At 43.2% G+C, this 24183-nt stretch overlaps 1 protein-coding gene across 2 annotated transcripts in view; it reads right to left on the bottom strand.

The window, feature by feature from the left end:
* Nucleotides 1-24183, bottom strand: part of LOC137432677 (flavin-containing monooxygenase 5) — a 49110-nt gene that overhangs the window by 6274 nt on the left and 18653 nt on the right. For both annotated transcript variants that reach the window (XM_068124766.2, XM_068124767.2), the window contains 5 exons: nt 21535-21723; nt 17598-17763; nt 12104-12246; nt 1035-1228; nt 491-852 (listed from right to left, as the gene is read on the bottom strand). In XM_068124766.2, the coding sequence (XP_067980867.1) occupies nt 491-852; nt 1035-1228; nt 12104-12246; nt 17598-17763; nt 21535-21723 (1054 nt within the window). The remainder of the gene's footprint in view (nt 1-490; nt 853-1034; nt 1229-12103; nt 12247-17597; nt 17764-21534; nt 21724-24183) is intronic.

Below are 24183 nucleotides of genomic sequence, written 5' to 3'. Positions count from 1 at the left end.
AAAATGAGAAACATTTTTAAAATTGCACCTTGCATTCCTATTTAATCTTTCACCAGGATTTTGATCATATGTGGCAAAATGTCCTTTTACAACTAAGTATTTTTACCCGTCGCTTTGCTGACGTATTTCATCAACAGACAACATGTACTTTACTTTTTATTTTTTGTATACTTAGTCGAGGCTCGTATAAGAGCTAAAAGTTGTTCCAAATCAGTTGTTGTCAAGTTGTTCCAAAAAGTTGTTCCAAAAGCTCAGTTTAACTTCACAAACATTCTGCTCTATTCACTCTAGACTAGTCCGGGATGTTTTGGAAAAGTCCAAATGCAAAAGAGACACCTGAATTGATGCACGAGGCACCCTGTGCAAGACAATTATTCATACCTCACAATGCCCCTTAAAGTTTAACACAGGAATTGGCAGACAAAATGACAAGATTAAACCCGACCCAGCCAGCAACAAGAATCGCGCAGCCAAGCAAGCTGTTCCGTACCTTTGAAAACGCGACAGGCCCAACGAGCCTGAATTTCTGAAACTGGAGGAGTTGGTCCGATCGGTTCCACCTTACCAATGAGAGCCAATGTCGGTTTTGACAGCTCTGGTAGAAATACGTTTTTGAATATAAACCTGCGATCTCTGGCATCCATCGACAATGAACCATCAGCTTCGACTGTCGGATAATTTTGAGAGTACCCGGTCGCAAAAATGACGGCATCCAGATTTTCAACACTGGTTCCATCTTCAAAGAGGGCTCCTGTCTCTGTGAATGACTCAACGTTTGACTTGACAATCACAGAACCCGAAATTATTCGATATGGAAGGTGATTGTTTATGGTTCCTTGTCGACTTAAACACCTGCAAACAAAAACTGCATTAATAAGGTATACCCACAGCTAAAGTGCAATACCCCAATTTTATAATCGAGAAAGAATTATAGATACGAGAGTACTTGAAAACAAATTCAACAAAATCCATCAGGTCTACCTGGTTGAGGTAAAGAGATTAATAAACTACAGCACTAAATAACAGGAGTTTACCCGTATTTGCACTGAAGTCCAAAGTTTGCATGATCAAAGCGCTTGTTTAGCTTCTGTTCAGCTTTCTTTGCTTCCCAGGAACACCAGTACAATTTTTTAAAAAACCATCGTGACAACAAAGCCATATCAAGTGGGTGGCCGTTGTCCGCCAGAGGATCAAAAATCCAAACACCACTCCGTGTACTCAAGTAGACCTAAGGAAAAGAAGAAAGCTGGGGTATACTAAACAATCTTAAGTTGGCATGACGAAAATCATATCATGACGTTGTTTTAAAGCTTGATGAGCATTACCAAAGGTACGATTAAATCAGTGTATTGTAGCAAGGTGAGGGCTATGTGCTCATAGGATTAGTCTATTTAGTTGCAATAAATTGTTGAGCTGCACAGCTGTCACATTATCACTACTACCAAAGGTACCCGCCCTACGGCTTCAATTGGGAGGCCCAAATGAAAAGGCAAAATATCAGAAATTGAAGGCTTTTTTATTTTAAACGATTTATATAAACATCCGTTAAATCATATCACACGCAAATCATCAAAATCTAAACAGTATTTGTAGAATTTCAATAAAAGCCACATCACTGTTCATATCGGTAAATATTATTCCATCGCGTTTGGAAAAACTGGAAAATTGGAAAATTTAAAAATTGGAAAAAAAATTTGGAAAATTGGGAAAACAATATAGCCTATTTTACTCCAGGGGGTCCCAGGATTACCCACCTACAATTTCGTTGCGATTGGTTCAGCCGTTTTTGCGGTACCTGGGAACAGATGGACAGACGGACAGACATTTGGTGAATTATAGCAAGATGATCCCAGTGAAGCCAAATGGCCAACTCTACAATCGGGCCTTTCGTTGTTGTTTAAGGCAGACAGCCCTGGTCACGTTGCGTGTTTAACGGCTTGAAATTTGAATGTCGAAACGGGTTACCTGTACACCTTGAAGTTTAACCTTTCCTGGCTGTTTGGGAAATAAAAATAGAATGCAGTTATAATTTTGTGGAAGAAACTAATAATTGATATTGAACCACATGGTAGCCAAGCCACGTGGTACAAGACATGATTCCTGAATGCCGGCTGCGCATGGGGCGTCTTCAACAATTCAGGATTTAAGGCAATTTGCTGGTATTCTTCATGTAAGTAGTGCACTGTTGTTCTCCCCTCGTATAATCTGGTGAGTGTTTTGCTTATTTTGCGAGCTCACTTAATTTGCATAAACACTTGTATAACACACTAACTTATAATTCAACTCAGTTGTTGGGTCAAGAGGATTGTGGGGGTGAAGAGGTTGGATAGAAGGAGGATGGATGAACTGAGGGAGGAGATTGGTGTTCAGATGAAGTTGATTGGTGAAATGTCAGCCGAGATAGACACTTGGTCTGGATGAGGGAAGAGAGAATGGCAAAGAGAGCAGATAGGTTGAGGGAGTAAGGTAGTAGGAAAAGAGGTAGACCACTATTGAGATGGGAGGATGGATTGTGGGAGAAGGGATATCAGTAAAGTGGGGGTGGTTGGAGAGTGGATAGAGTTGGTAGAGGACAGAGGGAAGTGGAGGAGTATCATGGTGAAGACAGGGCAGAAGCTTGGTGCTGTTGGACCTCTACCCTTATAAAGGGAAGAAGATGAGGAGAAGAAGAAGCTTCGGCTAAAAAGCAACTTAACGAATCTCACAAGGCCAGTCTTGACATTCGGCTAAAATGTCCTTTACCCATTTTAACACCAACACATGAAAGTGGGCCTGAGGCCCCACAGGTTTGCTATCAATTTATAAATTCATCTTTCTTTCCTTTTTATTCATACGTTTTGGGAATCGAATAAATTCATCATTATCACACTGCTAACCTGTCCACTACGTTTCGGCTGAATCCATCCACAACCTTTTGAAATATCGTGCTGTATATCGTTTTTGGGCCCACTACTCAATGGTGAAGAATTACTTAAGAGTTTTAAAAATTCTCATATCCAGATCCGCATTCGGATCTTCACCAAAATGTAATCAATTTCTTCTCGTCACAAACCCAACTTGTCGGCCAACTTTTATCTGAATCTGTCCACAAAGTTTGGAGATATCCTGTTCACAGACAACCAGACAGACGGGGGTGAAAATATCACCCACGTACACCTTTGGTGTGAGAGGAAATAAATTTGCACTGGTGAAAATTTGACTCCAAATTCCTAATAAAATCCTCTGTACTCGGGAATCACGATACGAAACACGTGGCAAACAGTATTGAGAAAATTAAACAACTCGCGAAGAGTCTGAGGCTTCAGAAATGAAATGTGAGGCCTCAGAGACAACCCACTTAGGGAAGATGTGGAGTGTCTGTGAATAAAAGAAGAACACTTCTGGCGAGTACAATATGGTGACAAATTCAAGTGAAAGTAAAATCCACAACCAGGTTGCGTAAGAGACGACCCGTGAATGTGATACTTCATTGTAGTCAGGTTCACTATGTTTTTTCGTTCAAAATTTTGGTAGATTAGCAAAACTATACATTTCTGGAATACTCAGAGCATGAGGAATCCAAAAATTAATGTTTACATTTGCGTAGACACCTTTGCGAAAATGACACTCAGGACAGTGATGAAGATCTGTAAAAGCATATTCCTGAACGGTATAGACCTCGTAGATCCTGTGTATAGGACTTATAGTTCAATCTGATACTACCTATAACTTCCTATAACAACCTATAACTTCAAAGGACTTGCAATATCATGTATTATGTAATACAGTTATATCACAAATATAAAGACAATGGTTTTCATTTACCTTTGTTTGTTGCTTTTCTATAATCCTGAGCACTATTTTGAGGCCTTTATTGGATTCCTTGACCCAGAAAACATAGGATTAGCATATTTAATTAAGTCTCTAGGTTGACTAGAAGCCGAGATCGCGCAAAATATGTATTTGATGGCGGCCATTTTCAAAATCCAAAATGGCGGCCATGCAGGTGTCTGTGCAAATGCCAACATTGATTTTCAGATTCTCCATGCTCTGAAGATTCCAAAAATGTACAGGTTTACTAATCCCAAAATTTTGAACGAAATTCTATTTGTTAACATAGTGAACCTGACTATTGGGTATACATCCAAAATTGGCCGTAACCAAAATCAAGCTCTCCGCAAGGCTGCGTGGCCTTTCCTCATCATTGCTGCTCCACCTTTCCGTTGTTCCAACTGAGGACATTATCGACGAGGATTGGCCAAGACAAAATAAATTGCCTACCTCCTTCCGAAACCAAGCCAAGGAGTGGAAAAGGCACCCAGAAAGAAACAACGGTAAAATCACACTGCATGGTAAAACGGTTACACGTCTGATGGAATGGTGTAGCAGTTGGCATGACACTACAGCGGTAACTCCAACCACTTTCACCATGCATCTTATTACCTCCACCACCAAAGGTGGATGGAGGTTATATTTTGACCCCTGTCTGTCTGTTTGTCCGTTTGTTTGTGAACAAAATCTCAAAAAGTTGCGGACGGATTTGGACAAAATTTTGCAGAGAGGTAGCGTATGCGACCAGGATGAAATGATTATATTTTGGTGAAGATCCGGATTCGGATCCGGCTAGTAGAATTTTTTAAGGGATTCTTCACCATTGGGAGATAGGGCCAAAAACGATACATACCAGGATATCTCAAAACGTTATGGACGGATTTGGACGAAACTTGGTGGACCCGTTGTGTGTGTGACAAGGACGAATCGATTCAATTTTGGTGAAGATCTGAATATGGATTCGGATATGAGAATTAGTTAATTATTAAGTGATTCCTCACCCATTGAGTGATAGGGCTAAAACCGACATATAGCAACATATCTCAAAAAGTTGCGGACGGATTTGGACAAAATTTTGCAGAGAGGTAGCGTATGCGACCAGGATGAAATGATTATATTTTGGTGAAGATCCGGATTCGGATCCGGCTAGTAGAATTTTTTAAGGGATTCTTCACCATTGGGAGATAGGGCCAAAAACGATACATACCAGGATATCTCAAAACGTTATGGACGGATTTGGACGAAACTTGGTGGACCCGTTGTGTGTGTGACAAGGACGAATCGATTCAATTTTGGTGAAGATCTGAATATGGATTCGGATATGAGAATTAGTTAATTATTAAGTGATTCCTCACCCATTGAGTGATAGGGCTAAAACCGACATATAGCAACATATCTCAAAAAGTTGCGGACTGATTTGGACAAAATTTTGCAGAGAGGTAGCGTATGTGACCAGGATGAAATGATTATATTTTGGTGAAGATCCGGATTCGGATCCGGCTAGAAGAATATTTTAAGTGATTCTTCACCATTGGGAGATAGGGCCAAAAACGATACATACCAGGATATCTCAAAACGTTATGGACGGATTTGGACGAAACTTGGTGGATCCGTTGTGTGTGTGACAAGGACGAATTGATTCAATTTTGGTAAAGATCTGAATATGGATTCGGATATGAGAATTATTTAATTATTAACTGATTCCTCACCCATTGAGTGATAGGGCTAAAACCGACATATAGCAACATAACTCAAAACGTTATGGACGTATTTGGACGAAACTTGGTGGACCCGTTGTGTATGTGACAAGGACGAATCGATTCAATATTGGTGAAGATCCGGATCTGGATCTGGATCCGGCTAGTAGAATTTTAAAAGTGATTCTTCACCATTGGGAGATGGGGCCATAAATGACACAAAGCAGTAAATCTCAAAAAGTGGTGCACGGATGATTTTCATTAAATGTGATTACTCTCGCCAGGGAGTAATGCATTCGATCGTGTCCGTGTGTGTGTGTGTGTGTGTGTGTGTGTGTGTGTGTGTGTGTGTGTGTGTGTGTGTGTGTGTGTATGTTCGTGTGTTTGTGAACAAGATATCTAGAAAAGTTCTGAATGGATTTGGATCAAAGTTGGTGGGATGATTGCCCTTGGGATAAGGAAGAATTGATTAGTTTTTGGTGAAGCTCAGGATATTATTCCAGATCCAGGAATTTTTTTTTCTTTTTTCCTTAAAAAACTATTTTCTCTGCAATAATTGGAGCGATTGAGAGCAAATTTTCACCAAAGGAGGGACTCGGTCTGCAGAATATTTTTATGGTAATTATGACGTCACAGGTCACGTGGTTCGGCCGCCATATTGTTTTGAGTGAAAAACACTAAAATCGCATTTTCCCCAAAACGCCTGAACAGATCGAGGCCAAGCTTTGCAGGCAGAATCGCATACCCATGACGAACAAAAAAGTCAGCGAGCATGATGTCATGCATCACAAGGTTTCAGAGTTATGACGTTTTTAAGCACAAACATTTAAAACCTAGCTCCTCCCTCATTTGTGATCCAATCGAGGGGAGACTTCACAGATCTTTTCAGCATATCAGTCTACTAAAACCTCCTTTTCGAATTTGCGATAGGTCACGTGGTTTGGCAGACATCGTTAATTAAACGCAAATAATAAAAACATTTATAGCCTATCTCTTGAACCCCTTCATTGATCGCCGTGAAACGTCATACTCTAGTAGAAGTCATGAAGACTAACAAGTGTGAAAAATTTGAAGATCATTGGATGTACGGTCTGGAAGCTAGAAGTTGTTATTGCGTGAAGAAGAAGCGTCTTCGACTGTGGACGATTAATTCATTATTCATCACATCTACAGACTTGCAGGCATCGTTTGACACAATCTCCTGGGTTAATTTGAACCTCAAATAAAATTATAATTCCATATTTGTCAATGGCTGAGGTATATTAACAAACGAATAAACAGATTTTGCAAAATTCCAACTTTTAAAAAAAAGATCGCATATTCACCCAGGGTTGTGAGAGGCTGAAGAAGAAGAAATCTCGCATGAGCTTCCCAGACCAAATAAATAATTCTGGTTCTGGCTCTGCGATTTTCAGGTTTATTACTCCCGCCATGGAGTAACGCATTTGATCGTGTCCGTCCGTCCGTGTGTGTGTTCGTATGTTCATGTGTTCGTGTGTTTGTGAACAAGATATCTGGAAAAGTTCTGAACGGATTTGGATGAAAGTTGGTGGGATGATTGCCCTTGGGATAAGGAAGAATTGATTCGTTTTTGGAGAAGCTCAGGATATTATTCCGGATCCAGGAATTTTTTTGGGAAAGATTTTTTCTGTTTTACTGCATTAAAGCTTTTATTCTTATTCTTAAATGATGGTTTTCTCCTCCAATTTCGAGATATATCAAAATAAATTCTCTGACAGTTAGGGCCTACTTTGTTTTTCATTTATTGTTTTGGGGAGAGGGGATGTTAAACAAAACGTATTATTCCAACTAAACCCACGGCGGGAGTATGCGCTCTACTGAGTGGCGTTCTAGTTCTATATTGTGATTTCCTGGTCTACTCTGGGATACAAAACAAAAACTGTTCACGTGGTGGAGGTATGCTCTTTATTGATTCTTAATGCTGCAAAGAAGCTTTGACACTTTGGGAACAGATGAACCAAAACAATTATTGTGTTTGCCAGCAGGAGGTGCACAGTCCTGCTTACAAGCAAATAACATTTGCTCTGTGTTTCAACACATGCCGAGAGCTCATGGGTGCATTATATGTCCAATTTTCATGCATAAACTTGGGGTCAACTAAGCAGAAAATATGGCCTCGAAAGCCTTCGGAGCCATTACATGACTGGTGTTTGCCTTGTTTAGGAATGATTGCTTTTTCCCAGACTGCATCATTCATGACCCAATCTCGCGTGGAACATTCACTTGTTGACCATTGGGTACAATGATGTAATTTCACAGGAATTATCTCAAAGTACTAATTTGTGATACGCTATAAAAAGTTTAATTTGCAAGGAAATTTTATCCAGTTAATTACCACATAAAGACATTGAAGAGCACGAAATGTCAACTTTTCTATTCCTGTAATCCTATGGAATGTCAAATCCGAAATAGACATCTTAACTCATTGACACATTTTCTTGGCAAATCATCAACACATCTTATACGATTTGAAATTGGTTGAATATTGGATCCTAAAATATTATAATACCACTACTACTACTACTAGTACTACTACTACAGTCCCAATTTTTCTTATCTTCTTGTGGGGTCAGACAGGGAAGGTTTTTGGCCCAATGCTTTACATATCAGCTGCTCAGGCCTGAACTTGCACCAAGGTGATTTGGAGAGGTATTTGTATCTTTAAGATCCACGAACTAATGCAAGCAGACATAACACAAAGCCTCACGTCCATCTGAGAAACGGTGCATTATGTGATGCAAGACCCTGCATACAAAACAAATGTGGTTGGCAATTGAATCCAGACTAGATAAGTGACAGGTAAGCGTGCTACCTCTGCACCATCTTGTCAAAACTAAAATAAAATACATCCTTCTTTCCACAAATTATTATGAAAAAACATAATTGTGTTCACAATTAAAATATATCATGGATACAGAAAAGGGTACAAAAATAACACTGTTAATCTTAAGTGTATGATAAATTTACTCTCATGAGAAGCCTCCATATACATGCGCAGACACATGCTCTCTCAATTTTATTTTCCTGTTTAGCATGTGTTACGTGGTCCTCCCGGTAACTACCTGGTCTTGGTGACCCCCGGACCGTGGGAGGACCCCGCCAGAAAGATATATGATTTATACGCTTCCGTAATGCAATCAATATGAAAGACACAAACAATTCAGGTCAATAAGCAACCCCACACCAAGGATCCGGATTAATTAATAATATATTCTCAATCCATCAACAACAATCAACAATCAATCAACAATATTACTAAGATGGCCATCTCATATATTTCCCCCCTTTCCCCACTCATGACCCCTCAATAGTCACTGTCCCTCACAATGTCTCTGGGCCCCTCCAGACCAAGGTGAAGGTCGACTTCTCCGCACACGGGCAGTTGAACGGACCCCTGGCTGACGTGCTCCAAACGTGCACGTCACGTACCGGGAACAGCTGCTGCAGCGCACACCTCCTTGCAAAGCAAAGCGGGCAAAGCAAAGCGTGGCTCGCAAAGCGCGCGAGGCCCAAGGAGCGACCCGTACACGCCCTCGGAGGCGTCGAGGCGAACAGTGCCAGACGCTTGGTTCCTTCCAGGAAGCCACGGCAACCTGACACGTAACAGGCAATCACCCCGTGCAGGTAACTCCTCTCGCCAGACGGGCTTTTCAAACTCAGCGTTCCCCACGCTAATCAATATCGACACCGCTCGCGTCAGAGCTGGGCGAGGAAGAAGAAGATGGCCGCTTCTCCAGGACCTCGTGTCTTTTTTCTCCTCTTCCGGTTCACCATCCCGTTTCCGGTCTCCTGTTATCAGGAGCGCCTCTAACCATTTAACCACAACAACCTTTAATAGAATAAACATTAATAAGCAATGACCTGAATAGTAATTCACCTAAATCCGGAATCCGTAACACATGATAGATAGAACATGCATGCTAACATGTGTACGTCCCAAAAAAGGTCGATATAACACCTTAGCTCGTGGAACCCTGAGGTCTTCAAAGTCTTTAATAGTGGGTAAATTATGAAAGCCTATGTGTATAAACAAACTCTGCTATACTCATCTCAGTTAAATAAATAACTATTTTGAGACTTTGGCCAAATTTTAATAAAGTTTAATACTAGAATTTTTTATTACATTTATTTCTGCCTTTACTACCGAGTGCTGTGATACCTTACATGAAAATATGCTTTACTGTATCGATTTGATTCTGGTTATGTGAATAAATAAGAAAATTCTGGGTATGTAAATAATAAAATATCTATCTTTTTGGGGTTTCTAATCACTGATAATACTGTACTTCATCGCAGTACATATTTATCATTTATTTTTCAAGTATATGTGAAAAGTTAGCACTTTACAAAATTATGTATTCGTTTTTATTTTTTTAATATTTTTTTTGTATACTGAATCGAGGCTCGTGAAAGAGCTAACATTTATTTCACAAACAAATCAACCAGACAAACAAAATATACAAAAAGAGGGAGCGGAAGACAAGATGGGGAGAGAAGGGGAAGCACACAACCACAACATTTGAGAGCAGGGAGAAGTGTGGGAGGGAGAGGGCTTGGGGGCAGGAGGTGTGGGTAGGGGAGGGGGGGGGGGGGGGAGAGGTATAAAACACAAGGGGACCGAAATTAGCGGGGGTAGAAAAGATCAAGGTTTTGGATGGGGGAGGATAAGAGATGGTGGTGACCTGTTTTAAAGACCTGGAGGGTGGAGTGGGATTGAAGAGAGTGAGGGAGTTTGTTCCAGAGGCAGGAGAAAAGAGGAATGAAGGAGTGAAGGTGAGCAGAAAGTCTTGATTTTGGCAGTTTAACCATAAGAGGGTTGCAGGCAGATCTTGTGCGACCTGTAGGAATATTTGGGGGACAGAGCCCAGAGAGGGCTGGGGGGGCAAGGCCAGAGAGGAGTCGGTAGAAGACGGAAAGACCACCAACCTGCCTGCGGTGAGTGAGTGAAAGGCCCTTGGAGTTAGCTTCATCACGGGAGATTCCAATGATTCTGAACGCTTTGGTTTCAACAGCGTGAAGACGGGCTAGGTGTGAGGCAGGAGCACCAGACCAGAGGGGAGAGCAGTATTCCATAGAGCTGCGGATGAAAGCCTTGTATGTGGTGAGGAGCTCAGGTGTGCCAAGGAAGGATTTCGCACGACGGAGGATGCCCAGTCGGCAACTGGCTTTGGAGGCCAGATTTGAAATGTGGTTTTCCCAGGAAAGATCATGGCAAATAGTGAGACCCAAAAGCTTGAGTGACAGAACTTCTTGGAGAGGATTATTCAGAAAGTGGATGGGAGGGTTTTCCAGTCAGTCTTTTCGGAGAGACATCGTAAGAGTGTGAGATTTATCAGGATTGAAAGACATGTTCCATTTGTTTGCCCAGTCTGATTTTGTCCAGGTCTGCAGAGAGTGAGGAGGCTGCAGACTGCTGATCTGAGGGATGAGGAATGGAGCGACAGAGAGTAGAGTCGTCAGCAAAGAGATACAGAGGATTTTCAAGAGAGTAAGAGAGATCATTGATGAAGACCAGAAAAAGCACAGGGCCCAGAACACTACCTTGGGGAACTCCAGCCTGAACAGGAAGAGGAGATGAGAGAAACCCATTCAGGGCCACACGTTGACTACGACCAGAGAGGAAGTCCGCCAGCCATGCGTGGAGATTTCCATGGATACCAAAGGAGGAGAGTTTAGTGAGCAGAGCTGGGTGCCAGACCGTATCGAAGGCACGTGAAATGTCAAGGGAGACAGCTCTAATTTCCTGTTTGGCGTTGAGGACCTCCATCCATTGTTGAGAAAGCAGAAGCAGCATGTCCAGAGTAGAGTGACCAGGTCGTTGTGCTGTTTCATAAGATGGAAGCCAAATTTTTAGGAATGTGGGTTATTAGCTAGTACGGCACTCGGTAGAGCTCATACCTCCGCCAGGCTGAACAGGTTATGTTTGTATCCCACCGATAGGCCAGACCTCGATCCATACCTGAACCAAAATCGAATTGGCTTGTCCTAATCACCTAACCAACTCATCCACCAAGTTTTGTCATAACTCGTCCCCAACTTTTTGAGATATTATGCTATTTTTCGTTTTTGGCCCCATCTCTCAAATTGTGAAGAGTCACTTTTAAAAAATAGTATCAAGATTCCAGATCTACACCAAAGTCGAATCAATTCATCCTGTTCACACATCCTTGTCACTGTCCACTAAATTTCGACCGAATCCATCCTCAATGTTTTGAGATATCCTGCTCACAGACAAAGACAAACAGCCAAACAGATAGAGGTTAAAACATAACCTCGTTCAACCTTTGGTGGCAGAGGTAATTATCAAATCCATACACGAGAACAATATGTGCAAATGTTCGGGAAAAAAAAGATAAACTATATAAAATCCCCTTCGTAGCCGCGTTTCGTCTAAATCAGCAATTTTTTTTTTTTTGTCGCACAACTTAAGTTTGCTTCAAATCATTTATACACAACAGCTGAAACAATAAATGAAGAATCAGTAGAACATATCCCAACAACAGACCATGACATTCTCTAGCAACAACATTGCAAAGGTGTTTCTTCCTTTGCAGCTCATTTTTTAATAAACATGCCTGGGAAGCCAGATCCGAAACACCCACAGCGACATCCACACCAGAGTTGCTTGCACCGATCACAAGGACACGCTGACCTTGGAACTCTTGAGGTTTCTTGTAATCATGGCTGTGCAAATAACGGCCTCTAAAGTGTTCAATCCCTGCAAAGAAAGTCACTTGAAATTCAAAATGACATGATAAAAACAAAATATTCAAAATTAAGAAAAATAATGTGCTCAGCACGTCGGACAATGCAAAGCAAGTAAACAAATTTACTATTCTACAAGATAAGGCAAGTCCATTCTACAAATCCACCTGTTTTGTTTCATTCCAATTGTCAGAATCTAAAAATATATGTATATAATATATTTTTATTATTATAATAAGACCATCAAAATAAGTGCGAATCCTGGACACAAATCGTGTGTGTGTATATATATATATATATATATATATATATATATGTGTGTGTGTGTGTGTGTGTGTGTGTGTGTGTGTGTGTGTGTGTGTGTGTGTGTGTGTGTGTGTGTGTGTGTGTGTGTGTGTGTGTGGATCATCGTGGTGAGATAGGTTATTTTACACAACTGTTTATTGCTCTACCTTAAGGATAACGGTGTCCACAGGCAGCATAACAACGGTGTCCTGGATAATGTGAATATAAAGCTTTCAACATTCTTGGAATCTCCGGCAATGAGGCCAGAGTGCAAGTTCTGCTGCTCTCAAAGGGCAGACAGGACAGTGGTCTGTTGTTTTTAAAACTGTCTGCTGGTTTCACTCCTTCTGCTCTATCAGCCCTCTAACCCACCCCAACTCAAGGATGCATGCATTCTCCCATTAATACTGTTATGTCGGTGGGTAGAGGAATATCTAGAGCCAGGTAGATCTGCATAGGTAGGTGCTCGACTGTCGTGATAGGGAATCTACCTGTAATAAGTTCTGTGTTTAGCCCGAATGTCGGATTAAGCTTGTATCTTTGTCCCCACCGTGAGGTCCTGCAGGGGGGTGAAGTAAGTGTTCTGTGATTTTTGAAATGTCTAAGGTTTTTTGGAATGTGTATGAGTGGTTAAGGGTTGGTGTTGAATGAATGTGGGCGAAATCCACCGAGCCATGTCACTCACCCGTAACACCAGGACAGGGCCCGCGGAAATTTAGGGGTGCATTGGGATGGCCCCGCAGGTAAGGTTGCGTCTTGTGGCATCCACCGGGGGACGCGGTCTGTAGACTTGGGTTGTACAATTGTTTTATTAGAGTTTTGAATTTTTGAAGTTTTGGTTAAGGTTAAGGTTTGTGGTTAAGTTAATTTTGCGTGTTGTTGTTTGTTTCCTCCCTCCGCAGGAACAACGAATCAAAATGATTGTACATATTTGATGATGGCTTAAGGGGATTAGCATGTTAAGAACAGGTAGGTAGCTCCGGCTCACTTCCCACAGCCATCCTGATTTATTTCATAAGCTAATTAAGTGTGAAAAAGTAAGTGTTAAGACTGGAATGGTAGCGCCTGCAGTAAACCTAGCAGGAACTACGGTTCCGGGGGGTGGGGCTGTGTTATGTCGGTGGGTAGAGGAATATCTAGAGCCAGGTAGATCTGCATAGGTAGGTGCTCGACTGTCGTGATAGGGAATCTACCTGTAATAAGTTATGTGTGTAGCCCGAATGTCGGATTAATAATAATAATAATAATAATTCATTTATTTTGTATAGCGCTTTTCCAGAAGCCCAAAGGCGCTTTGACAGAGTGGAAAACATAATGCATAACAATACATGAAAACAACAATTGCAAAAAGACAAGAATCAATAGGGAAATATTTAAAGCAAAAGTAGGGAGAAGGAGAAGAGATAGTCAGGGGTTAAATGCTGTGGGTTGAATGTTGAATGCAGTGTTGAACAGGTGGGTCTTTAGTGATGTTTTGAATGTGGTGAGTGAGGAGGAGTCTCTGATGGTGTGAGGTAGTGAGTTCCAGAGGGTGGGAGCAGCGATGGAGAAGGCCCTGTCCCCCCAGGATCTGAATTTGGTCCGGATGGAGGGGGTCAAGAGGTTGGTACCAGCAGAGCGGAGGTTGCGGGTGGGAGTGTGTCTGGAGAGGAGGTCAGCCAGGTAGGATGGGGCCAGGTTATGGAGGGCTTTGTATGTCAAGAGGAGGATTTTGTACTGGATTCTCTGGGGGATGGGGAGCCAGTGAAGCTTGTAAAGGACGGGGGTGATGTGGTCACGGGTCCGGGAATGGGTGAGTAGACGGGCAGCGGAGTTCTGAATGTATTGGAGTTTATTGGTGATTTTTGAGGGTGAACCATAGAGGAGGCTATTGCAGTAGTCCAGACGGGAGGTGATGAAGGCGTGGATGAGGGTTTCTGCAGCCATGGAGGAGAGGGATGAGCGGAGACGGGCAATGTTTTTCAGGTGAAAGAAGGCTGACTTTGTGATCTGTTTAGTGTATTTGTCGAAGGAAAGGGTTTGGTCAAAGATGACGCCAAGATTCCGGATGTGAGGGGAGGTGGATACTGGGATACCGTCGATGTTGAGGGCAAAGTTATGGGTGGATTTCGTGAGCGTTTTTGGGCCAATGATGATTATTTCAGATTTATCACAGTTAAGCTTGAGGAAGTTGATTTGAAGCCAGGATTTTATTTCAGTGATGCAGTTTGTCAGGATAGAGTGGGTGTCGGTGGAGATGGACTTGGTGGAGATGAAAAGCTGGATGTCATCGGCGAAGCAGTGGAATTGGAGACCATGACGGCGGATTAAGTGACCGAGGGGGGACAGGTAAAGGATGAAGAGGAGGGGGCCAAGAACTGAACCTTGGGGGACACCTTGGGGGAGGGGAGCAGTGGGGGATTTGCAGTTATTGATGGAGATGAACTGGCGTCTGTCAGAGAGGTATGATTTAATCCAAGAGATTAAGCTTGAATCTTTGTCCCTGCCGCGAGGGGGTGGGGCATGATAATTAGTACAGGGGTTATGGGTAAAATTCCCTTGTTTGTCGTTCCCTCTGTGAGCAACCCAGTGTCCCTTATGGCAACGCACTCCCATAGACACTTAGGTAGGCCATTAGTGCACCATGTCAATTAAATCCCCTCCCTTACAATAAAACTAACCGGAAAGACAAGCAGGCAGCAGCTGCGCAGTACGCCACCATGGGCAACAAACATTGTGGCAGGCTGGAGCCACGCCCAGGGAACGTGTGATTGGTTGAGGTGGAAGGAGTGGCCACCGATTGGTGAAAGGAAGGTGAAGGGAGTGGCACACTGATTGGCCACCGACCAACGACACCACGGCCAGTCAGTGCGGAAGGCGCAAAAACACGACTCAGAAGCGGGTCGCTGGTTCGAGGACAGGCGCCGGTGACGGGAGAAGGTGCGAAAGACCAATAAGATACAAGGCACGGATTGGGAGAGAGAAAGGGGACGTCAGAGACCGGAGTGAAAAACGACTGGCTCGCCGGCATTCTGGCTGGACTCTGAGATTTCTTGGCGCTCAGAGTTCTTCGCTGTCTCTTCCCTTGCTCGGTTTTGGTGCTCGTGGTCTTGGTGCTTGGTGTTTGGAGCGAGGCTTGGTGCTGCAAGCGAAAAGGACCTCGCGTGCGACCGACGGGTGGGCAAGCGAGGCATGCCGCTGGGCAGATGAGGCTGGGGTGAGCGGGTGGCTCGGGGCCTGGCAGCGGGTGAGCGGGGGCACAGAGGCCTTTTTTCCTGAACACCGGAACCTGGACGATTCCTGACGACGCTACACTGCCAGACAGATAAGCTCGCACCCACAACGGTTTCTTTATTTAATTAATTCCCCTGTGCTGTCGTTGAAGTGAGTTGTGCAGGATCCCAATTTAGAATTAGTTTTTACCATCGTTTCCTTGTATCGCGTTCCGTATAATAAATCGGTTGTTTGTACATTTTTAACCCGGATTCCCGTGTGAGTTCATTCCCTGCAGGAATGGAGCTGCCGGTGAGATCGCGTAAGGTAAAAGCTCGCCGCTTCTCCCTCTTCATTCTTCCACCTGTGCTTGTTAGTCAAATCTGCAATTGATCGTCGCCTCCATTAAAGCCCATTTGGCCATCCGCGAGCCCACAGTATTAACCGAGGGCATTCGCGCGACAATAATTACTTAGCTCTCCTGGTTAAACTTCCAAAACCCAGGCAGACTCAACACATCAATGCCATGATTCCTCACATCTCCCATTGATCTGCCTTCCAGAGGGTAGGTTATTCCACTCTTCCCTTCAGGACTCCTTGCAAATAGTTTACTGCTGTGTTATGGCATTCACCATTCCGACCCACAATCATTATTATTCCCGTTAAGGTTTCCTAAGCCAACGCCCTTACTTGGAGGTTGCAGTCTCCCTCCCTTCCCTCTCTTACTGTTTGGTAATTCCTTTGATTGTTGTATCCAAGAGTTGCCACACTGCTTATTGCATCAATTCATCTCCCCCCATCACCTTTCTTTCCCATGAGCCTCCACATTGTACAGAAAAAATTAAAACGGACAAAGTATTGCTTACAAATATAATTACTGCCAACGAGTTCCGACATTGGGTTTGTGTTTTGATTATCATTTCCTCCAACATCATCAAGATATTTCCATGGATTACACTCGTACATGCGATGCGTTGATAACGTTTTTCGACGGTTTGGTAATGGTGGATAATGTGGACGCCTTGCTGGTTCTCATTGTTGTTCATCATTACCCGACCATAAGGTTAATAAAAGAACGCACACATTGAAAACTAAAAATTAATTGTGATTGGGTCGATTCTTTAACGGAGTTACGCTGTAGCAGTGACGTAATCAATGTCATGTTACAAACTGGCACTATTTGCCCCAGGAGGCTTTCGTGGCCAGATTTTCGAATCACAAATGAGTTTGTTGAGCAAAATCTAGAAATCTCGGGACAAGCGCAAATAAGTGTCGATCTACTAATGTAGACGAAGGTATAAATACGTCATTAGTTTGGTTACAAAAATACATAACACAATCTCACTGCCTTTCAGATGTCTATTTTTACAACTGTGGAGGTAAATATGTTGCAACCCTCACTATCAACCTCGTTTGAAAAAAATATTTGTGCAAGTTGAGCATGAATGCCCTCACCTTGCTTCATTCTTCGTTATCAACTTCACCGATTCAGCATGGTAGACAACCAAGAGCAAATGTAACTGCCTGAATGATTTTTTGGACGAGTAAGTAGGATATATACCAGAGTAAATAGACATATCGGATTTCTGTAAATTGTTGGGGTTCCAGTATTGTGATCCCAAATACATTAATCGATGACCATTTTGAACATTGGTGGACCAATTTTGTATTTTTGTTGGCATTCAAATGTGTGTGACACTCAAATATGACTTTTTTTTGTTGTTTGAAAAAAAAAAATCAGTGCATGACATTTGATTAAAAATTATTGGGAGCATGGGGGGGGGGGGGGAGAGGGATTATTTTGGAAAACAACAACTAATTTTCCTAGTCTAGAAATGCAGATTAAAATTTTTTTTTAATGAAAAATGAAAAGGATAGTTTACACACCTGGGAAGGACTTAAGAGGAAGATGTGGGTTCATTTGGAGTCCTGAACAAAACATCACAGCATCAAACACCAATTTTTCCTCTTTTCCATTCTCATCCACAATCATGATATTCCACTGGCCAGATGATGGAAAGTCTGTTTGCTTTGTCACAGACTTCACTTTTGTCTGGATAGGAGCAAAATGCGTTGGTAAATCACGATGGAATAATAAAGTATCCATCTGCAATTAACTTTAAGAACTAGACCAACACTATTCTACATCACAACATCGACTGATATGCCTCCGCCCACATTATTACATCATTATACATACTTGTACCAAGTTTGATTTAAATCCCTTCAGCTGTTCTCAAGTATCACATTTTACCTGACATAACCTTTGATGCCAAATTTCTAATCAGTTCATCTTTGCATCATAATATAGACATATACAAGGTTTGGTCAAAATCCCATCACTGGTTCTCAAGTTAGCGCAGTAACAGAATTTTTACCGAATGGGACCTTCCCCTCCCATACCATCCCTTCCCCTTGACGCCCCCAACTCAACCCCACCCCTGCCTCTCCCTCCTCCCACACCTTCCCCAACCTCCACCCACCTTACCCCTCCCTTCAGACCCCCACCCCACCCCTGCCCCTCCCTCCTCCCAACCTACACCCCTCCTTCTCCAATCTAACCCCTTCCTCTTCCTCTTCCCACCTCTTACCCCACCCCTCCCTCTTCCTCCAACACACCCCTCCATATTCCCCCAACCCCTCCATCTCCTCCTTCCCCACCCCTCCCCTTCCCCTTCTCAGTGCCATCCCTCCCTCCAACCCCACCCCTTCCACCTCCCACCCTGCCCCTCACTCATTCCACACCTTCCCCTGCCTCCTCCCATCTCACCCCATATTCTCACCCACCCCCCCCCTCCCTCCCTCCTCCTCCCGCACCCCAAACCCCTCCATCCACACCTATTCCTTTCACCTTCTCCTACTCCACCACCTACCTCCCTCCTCCCTCGCCTCCTCATCCTCATCATCCCACACATTCCCCTGCCTCCTACCACCTCAGCCTCCCTGCCATCCAGACTCCCACCCCACCCCTTCCTCTCCCTCCACCCCTGCCTCCTCCAATCCACCCCCCCCCTTCCTCATCCCACCTCCTCCTTCGTCACAAGGTGCGGGTGCATTTGCTAGTAGTTTATAGAGGTGCAGTACTCGTTTGAAAAAAAAGAAACATTTAATACTGGCTATACCATTACCACCAGGTGACATCATTGGCACATTATGTGCAGACAGAAAGACAGACAAAAACAAACTAACAAACAGACAGACCCAAATGCAATACCCTCTACCGAGGGTAATAAATGACAATATCATGTAGAACAAGAGCGAGAATTGCTTTGCAAAACGTGGTGCGTGACCCCTAACGATGATATTTTTTAGCCCACAAAGGGCAATTCTGTGAAAAAAATTGCCGAAACGCCCGGAAACTCGAACCTTTTCTGTAACTTATCATAATAAAGCCATGTGCCATGTTTCAGTTGAATATGTTAAAGGGTATGTGAAAAAAGTCTGGAAAACCACAGGTGGGAAGAACAGACAGACGGACAGCAAACTAACCCCAACAGTGAACAGGTAGGGGACCAATAAAAGCAACTTGTAGAATGTCTAAAACGGATTAAAAATAAGCATGTAAAATTTCTCAATCTCTCCACCCCAAAAGCATCAACCAACTTTCTTATAATCACTAAAAACCCACTTCCACATGGAATGCAACTTGTGCAGTCCATTACAACTGTTGCTTTTTATCTTTCTAGTTTCTCCAAAGTAAGTTTTCACATCTAAAACGGATTGAAAAGACTCATCCTGTTCTTTGTTTCAACTACACAACTCTCTCTTTGAACGCTTCCTCCCACCTTTTGTCCTACTCCCAACTTTCCACCAAACTTGTACTCGACCACTGCATTGCTTATGTTAAATACTGTCAACATTGCCTTCCAAAACCAACATTGCAACAAACCTTTATTACTGCTACACAAATATGGTGGAATCTTTGACCTCCTCATTCACTGGAGGACAAAGTGAGACCCGTAACTATGTAGGCTTGCATACCACTCAAAACCCCAATCCACATTCCATGTATGTAATGGAGAGATTATTTTGATAGTGAATTGGCAAAGAAATATGCGCTATTGTGATTTGCACTGTTGATTCAAGTGGCCTGGTAATTTTGGCAATGTTATCCTTCCAAGCGGATGGAAAATGTTACAAGTTGGAGGATATTGCATTGTAGAGCGAGATGCTTGAATGATTCCACAGGAAAAGTGCACTTACGCTATAGAGAAAATTGTACTTACAGATTGCTTACATATGTGTGGGGACTCTGCACGGTTAAACTCCAATGAGAGTCCACAGGAGAATGAAATAACTATTGCCAGGGTTTTGGGTTAAAGCTGGGATGTGAGTCTTGCACTCACACACTTCCCTTCTTATTTGGGGAGGGGGAAGGAGAGGGGGCGGTGGGGATGTTAAACTGGTTTTATTCGGCTTACTAATTTATGACAATTGTCTATTTATTAAAGAGAAAATGAAAAAGTAAAAATAAACAGGTAAGAAAAAAATAATAATAATAAAGTGAAAACTGGTCCAAAATCCAAAATCCACATTTATCCTCACTAACCCTCAACCACCGCTCCTGCCCACCCCTCCGTCCATGAATACGTCCATGAATAAATAATAGATAGATGGTTCCTATTTAATAAAAATAAAAATAAAAACACATTTAGAGGCCATTTTTCCCCGCAAAGCAGGGGTTGGCCTTTTTCGGGGACCGTGGTTGTTGTTGTTGTTTTTTGGTCCCCATTTTGAAGCAATGTTTTACGGCCGGATGCCCTTCCTGCCGCCAACCGTTTTTGTCACCTTTTATTCCCTGACAAACAGGGAATTACCAGTGTACTGGTACTCAATTTGCCGACCTCGGAAGGATGACAGGCTGAGTCAACCCCCCTGGCGTTAATTCAGCGATCGACCGGGATTCGAACCCAGGATCCTGGGATCCTAAGCTGGCACCCTAGCCGCTAGCCCAACACCAGGGTTCCTATTTATATGAGCTAATTCTCAACAAGACCAGTATATTACAAACCGTCATGCAGATACACCATGAATCAGTCATGTGACTTATGTGTGGTGTGATGGGAGGGAGCGGTGAGATTCACAAAACAAGTCTCACAAAAAAACAAGAAGAAAAAGACATAAAATGTCATAGCTCCTGCCATGGTTTTAGTAATTTTGCTGTATGGAGGTAAAGGCTGTCAGTCAGCCATCTTTGGTCACATGACAAAACAAAATCTTCTGCATATGTATACTCATGTATTGTCTTTGTGCCAATTTTGAACAAAATCGGTCCATGCATGTCCGAGAAATGGATGGGGACACGTTTAAGTAACAAAATGGCTGCCAGTAAGCTACCTTGGATCTGATCTCGAAATAAAATGACATTCATAATATGTAACCCATCATTCATTGTGTGCCAAATTTGAATGATCGGTAAATCCATGTCCGAGAAATGGTTGAGGACGTGGTCAATATCGGTTTTTTTTTTTACAACTAAAATGGCCGCCAGTCGGCCATCTTTGATCGCATCTGGAAACAAAATGTGCATTTGTATACAATCATGTATCGTCTTTGTGCCAAATATGAACAGAATCACTCCATACATCTCTGAGATATGGTTGCGGAAGCACGATGCCAAATCCATAAGCCTCCGTTTCGGACTAACCCCCAACGGGGACTAATAAAATATAGGGTCAAAAGTTCCATCAAAGCAGAAAACTATTATTTGCTTCACCTATTTCAAACAGAATGACCACAGAGGCAAATTTGCCATCCATGACCACAAAGCCATCCCCACTAAAATGCATGTTTGATTAATGATAAATATATATTTTTAAATCACCTTAAGGCGAATGTACTTGGTCAGCTGGAACTTGTTGGCGTAGAGATGAAAGTACTGAAAAAGCACTGTGTGTCGCATGAAAACGGGGAAATGTGCAGGCATTGGAAAATCACTGAAACACATCATCTCCTTGCTGGTATTGGTTACCAAGGAGAGGTAAATATTTCCTTGTCCTTCCATCACTTCATCCTGGACACAAAAATGTTAATAAAAACATTACCAGGATCAATACGGAACTTGGATACAGGAGGGGACCAATTGGCCCATCATCCCTGTGCTCTATCAACACCAAAGTTCATTGCATTAATAACTATCGTTTCACTGTTCAGGAAAGGTGCAAGGAGGGGATGTAGAAGGACAGTGGGGCAGGCACAGGCACATCACCAAGGTGTTTTTATTTTTGTTAATTAAGTTAAGGGGGGATGAGGTGGGGGCAATGAGGGTTGTTGTGCGAGGAATGAAACCGACAGCACATTCACTTTTTGACGAGACTCTCTCAAAGACATCACAATCACAATACAACTCTATACTGTATATAATGGAGGGAAAGTATATTTGCGACATCTACTCGTCCGTGAGGATTTGACGAAGGAAGCTGAAGCTTTCAGGGATTATTGAGAGCTCCCTGAAGTTGGGCCTTTGCAAGTGGTTTGATTCCATCAAGTTTTGAATCGTTTTTTAAAATTTTTTTTCAAAAATACGATAAAGAGGCCTAATTGGAGAAAATGTCAAAAGTTGCAGGATGTGGTTAATTTAGTGGGGTTGGAGCTATTCAGGTCTTGAAAATGTTCAATACTTTCCTTGGAATTCCTGGGAAAACAAAAATGAAGAGAAATGTATTGTTACAGATTTATTGTTATGGTCAGTGTTACGTGTTACCACGGGGGTCTGTTCACCTTCACCTGAACCTACAGACCTGAGGCCACCAGTCATGGATAACTCCGTGGTCTGGTGGGTTACTAGTCAACCATGGACGCCAATTGAAACCATCAAACCGAGCAGGGTTCTCACTCTTTATTAACGCATTACCTTACCCGTGGAATGGTTATCCCAATTGGGGACCATATCGTCAATGGCCATCCATCTATTATGTATAGCCGAGCAAACCGTAGATTGGCTGTTGGCTAATTATGCAGCCGATCAGTGGGGCAGAACTTCCCTTTGTTGCACACAAAGTCGGACCAATGGAAGAAAGGACAAAATCAAGAAGATTGGAAATGTTTAACAGTTCAAAAGCAAGTACATTTATTTACAAAGCACATTTAATCCCTGGTGTTGGGCTAGCGGCTAGGGTGCCGGCTTAGGATACCAAGGATCCTGGGTTCGAATCCCGGTCGATCGCTGAATTAACGCCAGGGGGGTTGACTCAGCCTGTCATCCTTCCGAGGTCGGCTAATTGAGTACCAGTTCACTGGTAATTCCCTGTTTGTCGTTAAAGGCGGCAAAAAGGGTTGGCGTCAGGAAGGGCATCCGGCCGTAAAACATTGCTTCAAATAGGGGACCGAAAAACAACAACAACCACGGTTCCCGAAAAAGGCCAACCCCCGCTTTGCGGGGAAAAATGGCCTCTAAAGGTGGTTATTTTTATATTATAACAAGGCAATATTTATTCAGGACATATTTACAATCATAAGCAAGGATCTCAAGCAAAATATTACAATTAAAGGCCCAAAAGAAAAGTAATTTATCCTTCATGCTTAAGGAGCCCACTTGCACATTCTTACCTATGTAGGGATGAAACAACATTTGACAGGCACCATCAATCATCTGAGAGAGTAAATTTATAAAGAGGAGTAGATTACAGGCAGAGCATAGCATGGGTATGGCTCTTGGCTGACCTTACACAGACAGGTGGGCTTGCATGAATCCCAACAAACGCCTGCGGCTCTTGTGGTGCAGATAGGCAGTGCAGAGGTTGCGGAAGCCCCTCGCAGCTTCGAAACACGCTCATGCAGGCTTCGTCCAGACTCATGCAAGCTCGTGCAGCTCTCCGATGGCAGCTCTCGCAGTCTGATCAAGCAGACGTCAGTGCAGGCTTGGCCAAAGGACTTGTGGTAAGGAGAGCTTGGTGGACGAGAGTGCTTGGTGGATGAGAGCGAGACGAGAGCGCTTGGTGAACGAGAGCGCTTGGTGGACGAGAGCGCTTGGTGGGCGAGAGCGCTTGGTGGGCGAGAGCGCTTGGTGGGCGAGAGCGCTTGGTGGACGAGAGCGCTTGGTGGGCGAGAGCTCTTGGTGGGCGAGAGCTCTTGGTGGGCGAGAGCGCTTGGTGGGCGAGAGCGCTTGGTGGGCGAGAGCGCTTGGGGTGTTGGTCCTACCACCAAACCACACCCCCCTGGCGAGCAGCTGTTGATGAACAGCTGTTTGTCATCTGCAGGAAATGCCCTGCATGATGACGACGACTGATCATCTTTCATGCGTTTCATTGAGGAGTTTTGCAGGAAATAAAACAAAGAAGACGACAACTGCAACACAAATGATCGCCTTTAATGGGTTTAATTGGAGGGTTTTGCAAGCAAGAAAAGAAAGAAATTATTTTATTTAATCGTGATTTGCACACATGAAGGGCCTATTGTAGGAGTTAACAGGGTAGTTCTTTACTTGGTGGTGAAAGCGTGATGGTTTTGGATGTCAAATGAAAGGGGGTCGGGA

The sequence above is a fragment of the Myxine glutinosa genome, chromosome 8, assembly GCF_964187855.1.
Source record: "Myxine glutinosa chromosome 8, kmMyxGlut1.1, whole genome shotgun sequence".
Classification (NCBI taxonomy): domain Eukaryota; kingdom Metazoa; phylum Chordata; class Myxini; order Myxiniformes; family Myxinidae; genus Myxine; species Myxine glutinosa.
This window is presented reverse-complemented; position numbering and strand designations above follow the sequence as displayed.